This window comes from Pyxicephalus adspersus, chromosome 7 (genome assembly GCF_032062135.1).
Source record: "Pyxicephalus adspersus chromosome 7, UCB_Pads_2.0, whole genome shotgun sequence".
NCBI classification, from domain to species: domain Eukaryota; kingdom Metazoa; phylum Chordata; class Amphibia; order Anura; family Pyxicephalidae; genus Pyxicephalus; species Pyxicephalus adspersus.
This window is the reverse complement of record NC_092864.1, coordinates 3036555-3042554: the sequence shown is the minus strand read 5'-3', so window position 1 is coordinate 3042554 and position 6000 is coordinate 3036555. Positions and strand designations below refer to the sequence as shown.

Genomic DNA, 6000 nt, shown 5'->3' with positions numbered 1-6000 from the left:
TACATTTAAATGTGATACTTCTCGTTTTTGATCCTAAAGATTACTGATGGATAAATCACATTCTGTAGTGTGAATACAGAAATACAGAACCTACCTCCGGACATGATGGTACCCCAGCCGGTGACCCAGCAGTACTGCCCTGAAGGAAAGTCCACATTGGCTGTAGGTAGACAGACAGGGAGGATGTAATCGGTGTAATTAATTGGAGTCTTCAGTTGTATGAGGCTGATGTCCCCCAATGAGCCTATGCTTGTGAATCTTGGATTCTTTATGATAGTTTTCACCCCAACATAAATCTGCTGGGAATTTGCATAGGAAAGTTGGTAACAGCCCAGGCAGACGGTGAGTGTGGAGGTTGTCACAGAACTGTAATATCAAGAAATAAATACAAAAAAAAATTACCAAATATTTTTACAGAACATTTGCTGGAAGCCCATTGAGCCGTGACTTCATATTTTTTTGAGGTCACATGACAAAGGTAGACAACTGGAGTCCCAGAACAATGTCATACCAATAGATTAGCCATCACCAACCTGATAATACAGTGGGCAGCAGAGACCACCCACGATTCACTGATGAGGGATCCACCGCAGAAGTGTCGCCCACTGAGTTGCAAACTCACTTGCCATGGCCATTTCCCCACCTGGGCGTTCTGCCCTCCCATAATCCGATTGGCCACCTGAGGCTTTCCGCATTCTGCAGAGATGAAGAACAACTGCAAATAATCTCCATGTAGGTTGGATCTTTATTTCTTTATATGGGTGATGAATAATATTGATTTAATACACTTCTGTAATGTCATTGCAGGAAATGCCTGGAAAGAAGACCTGGGCTAAGTGGCACCGATTCAATTCAGGGTGTCTGATAGAATAGGGATGGAAGCATCCCATTTCATGAAGCCCTCTTCTTCTATGACCATGCTCTTATCACTGATATTTGAATTTTTCTCCTTTATTGATGTGTTATTGGACTCAAAGCTGCATTCATTTGTATTTTCACATCTTCCTAGGGTTCAGATTTAACTATTAAAAATTTCAGCACATTTCTTTATTTTAACTTGAAGATTCACATTCTTTTTTACCTCTTTATAGACCAGGAATTCTGCATGTGCTTATTGTTTACCTAGAAAATACACTTTTCTCCCAATAAAAATACTGTAAATTCACACTGTAAAGGTTGAAAATACCTTATCTGGCCACTAGTGGGAGCAGCTTAACCTTGACATTAAGGGGTATCAGGGTCCAACATTACTTCTTTATTGCACTTTATCTGCTGCATACTGGATTGTAGGGGTACATCAATGAAGGTTAAGGCGTAAACATTGGCGCTCTTAAGAAAGAACATTATGGCCCTTGATTGGTCAAAAATTATGTGCCTATCAGTGATTTCCTTAGCTTTATAAAATATATGTAAATGTATGTCTCTGAGATGTATGTGACATGAGCACAACACAAAATGCTTCTAGTGTTAAAACTAAAGCTAAAGTGCTGAAGCCCCACGTGTCTCCATAGGGGTGTTATGATGTGCATATGTATATAAATATATATATATATATATTATATATATGTTATTTTCTCTTGGCCACTATTATATGTTAAGACTCCCTTTACTTATATATGTATCTATATTTCTTTCTTAATAATTAGCTGGATGTGGTCAATTTATGACACAGAATTTACATTTTAAATTGTAACCTATTGCAACTTTTACAAACTATATTTCTTGGAAGGGATCATCAGTGAGTATTACTTTTTTTTTACGTCTATACAATTGATATTCACTTACTGTTGAATTACTGATTGCTTATATAATTTTTATTACTAGTTTTACCTAGACCTTGTTATCTATATAATTAATTCCTGAAGAAGCAGCTACAATGCTGCAAAACGCGTTGAATGGAATTTTTTCCCTCTAACGGAATAATGGATCATTAGATATATTCCAGAGGGGCAATTCCTTTATTTATTTGATGATTGTAAGGACTAGATCAATCTACCTTGTAAGAAAACACAGTGCACCAGTACCTGTTTTTATTATGTATTGTTTCAGAATTTTGTGTATAATAAAATTTGTTGTGTTTTAGTATCTAGCCCTTTAAGTCCCAAAGTCTTGAACTCTTTTGTTCAAAAAAATCATTTTGCATGTTATTACCCAGTCATAGCTAACCCAAGTGGCAAGTAACTACCCAACCCTTGCCAACTCTACCAACACGTGATTACCCAATTCCAGCTAACTCTAGTGGCAAGCGATTATTCAATCCAGCAAACCTTACCAGTAACTTCTTAGGAAACACGGCTAATCCTACTGATACGTGATAACCCAACTGTAGATAACCCTTCCAGCAATGGATTACCCTTAGCTAACCTTGGGGCATGTGACTGGAATTTTATTTTACTAGTTTCTAGGTGTTCTGGTAAATGTCTGCATTGGGTTGCTTCTGTAAATAACTTCCTTGTATGATTTACTGTAAATTGTTTGGAACTGCTGCTAATTTTTTTCCGCATTCAAGCCCTCTGGTATTTCAAATATTTCCTTTGGGGCTTAGTTGCCGATCATAAAAGAATGATATCCTAATATACAGTTTTTGTTTAATGAAACATAAAATACATTTTATTATTCCTATAATTATAAAAAAAAAATTACTGCTTTTTGTAAACTAAAACGAGAACATTTGAATAACCCTTTTTAATGACATCTATAATCAAATCGATTTCAATGCCTTTTAACGTTCAAGGATATAATATCATCATTATCAGCCTTGTAATCATGTAGATGAAAAGCAAATTAAAATATAAAACTCATCATGATAGCAAAATAAAAATATAGCTTAGTATCCCCCCCACACACACTTTTATCATGTTACAAATACAGTAAAGATATATCAATATATCACACTTACCTATAGCAGCCTTTACAGTCCCAGGTGCCCCTATGAACAAAATAAGAATACAAACTTTGAAAGAACTCTTTTGCTTTTATAAGGTTATCTGGAAATTGTAAAAAATAAATGCTTCAAACTATTCTGCGATTTTGTTTTCTATTAATAAAATTATTAAAATAATTGATTTTCAAGCACTTTATAATAGCTGGCACTATAAGAATTAGTAACACTTTCATATGTGTACCTTCAGATTTAAATTCAGCAGTCAGCAAATTACATTTATCCATAGACCCCTTATAAGTATAGGTCACCCATGACACCAGTAAGAGTCCCTGACACTGTAGAGGGAAGTCCCTGGTTTTGTCTTAAGAAAAAGGTCCTTGTAACTTTTGGGGACACATTTGGACAAAATAATGCACTACAAAAATATGAAGTGAGTGTCCCAAATGCATTGGATTCCAGCTCCCCGTACCCCCTGTTATTCTGTAAATTGGGACCCTGTTTTTTCCTTTCCTAAAGCTTGCCCTAAGATTTGTCTTAAAGAGGGGTCTTTGGACTTGGTTTTAGTGGGAGGTCTCCAGTCTTTTGTTAAGCAGGAAGTTTGAAGAAGGAAGTCATGAATTAGCAGGGAAATCCATGGTCTTGACTTAGGAGAGTGGTCCTCAGTCTTTGATTAAGTAGTAGTTTCCAATTTTGAGAATGGTTGCAGTCGTGTTATAGGTCCCCAGTCTTGTCTTAAGATGGAGGTCTTTAGTTTTGGGAAGTCCCCAGTTTTGTTTTAAGAGGAAGGGTCCTTAATAATAAATTAAGAGGTACTTTCCCAGTCCCCAGTCTTGTCCTTAGTGTAGGGGGGTCTATATTCCTGACGTAAGTGGGAGGTCCTTGGTTTTGACTTAAGGTCTGTTAAGTCCTGTCGTACGAGTAAGATCTTTGATCTTTGCTTAAGTGGGGTTCCCTCCATCTTATCCTAAGAAGTAGGTCCCCATTTTGTGTTCAGAAAGAGATTGCCAGCATAAAAGGGTGGCTTGCAATCTATTCTCAAGATGGAGGTTCTCAGTCTTGACCTAAGAAGGAGGTCTTTAATCTTGTCTTATGGCAGGGGTCCCCATCTTGTCTTAAGAAGAAGGTCCTAGGTACTGTGTTAGATAGGAGGTCTTTAGTTTTGGGTTAAGTTAACTGTCTGCCACCCTATGCTAAAAATAAGGTCCTGTTTTTTCTTGGGGGGTACCCAGTCTTGTCTTAAGAGGAAGGACCCTGTCTTGTTTTAAGTTGCTCGTCAAAAGTGCTTGTTACATTGGCAGAAACAGAACACATTGTGTCCAGTGCTTCCAGCACTTCCAGGAGCCCATCACTAATACTGATAATACCACTAATACCCCTAATACTTATAATACTCTGTGTGAGCACCCTGCTTTTTGAATAATGAAATGGTTCTTACCCAGGAGGAAAAACATCCACAGAACACTCTGCAGGAACATTCTGCTGGTGACTCTTCTCTGATATGACCCCCTAGCTGTGGCTGTGCACTAGTAAGTCAGGTGAATGCAGGACAGCCAGTTTTATACCTGCAACATGCGACAGCAATATTTCCCTAAAGTCTGTAAAGAGATTTGTTTCCTCCTTACCATAAATGGCATGCAGTATGTAATGTCACCAAATCTTTGCACTGTCATCACCTGTCCTGCCTTGAGGAGCACAGTTCTGCACAGTCACAGGTAGGGCATATTTGCATATTTTAACACCACCAACAGATTAGTTGACTAACAACCCCCCAATGCTCACCACTGCATCTGAATTGCGAATCTGGAAATTTTACACACTTTCAAGTCTAGAGCCAAGTCTAGAGCTACACTTTCGAGTCACTAGCCAAGTTAAAACCAAGTGGCCCGGACCATTTCTTCTATATGAGTGTCTATATGCATCAGTTATTTTACAGTGGACAGCAGCAGGTGGCTCTTTCATTACCTAACTCATTCATTCCTAATTAGCAGCCCCAGGTGAGACATTGGTCCTGATTCATCAATGAAATCCGCGCTCACTGGATGCACGTAGGTTGGCGCTTCCAGCGAGATGGTTTCCTGTGGTCTGGAGTTGAGTGCGCTCCTACACTCGCCCCTCACTGCCAGCCGGATTCCTGCCTTGATAATAATGAGCAATAGGGGTCGCGAATCTGCCAATTAAGGCGATTAGATTTCAGCTGCGCGATTAAGGAGGATCTGTTAAGCTCAATGGTGAGATCATAGCAATTAATAGAAAAGAGAACCGGTCCAAGGACTGACCCTTGGGGAACACCAACATGGAGGAGAGTGGGGGAGGGGGAATTACCATGGAAAGAAACATGAAAGGAGCGGTCAGACAGATAGGAAGCAAACCAAGAGAGAGCAGCGTCACTGATACGAATGGAGCCATGATTTGTATTAGAAGGGGGAGATAACAGAGGAAATGGGAAGGAGCAGGGAAAAGTTGAGACTTTAGTAAGGGATGTTTCAGTGGAATGGGCAGCTCACCAGACTGGAGGGGGTCAAGGAGAGAGTTGGTGCTCAGGTAATGGGGGAAGTGTAAAAAATTTGGAAACATAAGGGAGAAGTGATACCTGAGGCAAAACTTTTTTTGGAAGTGAACTCTTTGTACAAATGTTTTCTTTTCAACCCTATTGTGTTTGGAAGCAAGAAAAAAAGAAAGCATGTGGAGAACCATAGCTTACTGTTGAGTGGCTGATCCTTTATTGTCCCCTTCATGATCTAAAGGAGGTTTACTGTTATCTAAGTCTTGCTGCCAGTGCAGTGGTGGGTGCAGACTTGGCAGGTGTCCTGAAGTTACAAGATTTCATTCAGTTTAGGTGCAGACAGGTTACATATATGTATCTAAACTCTGCCTGTTTGTTCAAAAGTTTTCACAATTACTACCCTGTAGATCAGGATATGTATTTATATAGTTACAAATGGAGCTGAGACTTTTGTTTTGCAATAATCATTGCATGCCTACTGTCTTGTGTTTTATTTTGCATGAAGTCTCTAAAGCCTTATTTTTTTCTGCATACTATTTCATTGCTAATCTGTAAAACACATCATTAAAAATAGACTGACTTTTGGTGCCTGTGTGTAATATATTTGTTTTAT

The 6000-nt window shown here is 38.8% G+C and overlaps 1 protein-coding gene across 1 annotated transcript in view; it reads right to left on the bottom strand.

The window, feature by feature from the left end:
* Positions 1 to 3842, bottom strand: part of LOC140334682 (uncharacterized) — a 28596-nt gene extending 24754 nt beyond the window's left edge. Inside the window, exons 1-4 of the mRNA XM_072416923.1 lie at positions 3698 to 3842; positions 2900 to 2929; positions 534 to 696; positions 95 to 366 (exon numbers count right to left, since the gene is read on the bottom strand). Coding sequence (XP_072273024.1) covers positions 95 to 366; positions 534 to 696; positions 2900 to 2929; positions 3698 to 3842 — 610 coding nt within the window. The remainder of the gene's footprint in view (positions 1 to 94; positions 367 to 533; positions 697 to 2899; positions 2930 to 3697) is intronic.
* Between the last annotated feature and the right edge of the window lie 2158 nt (positions 3843 to 6000).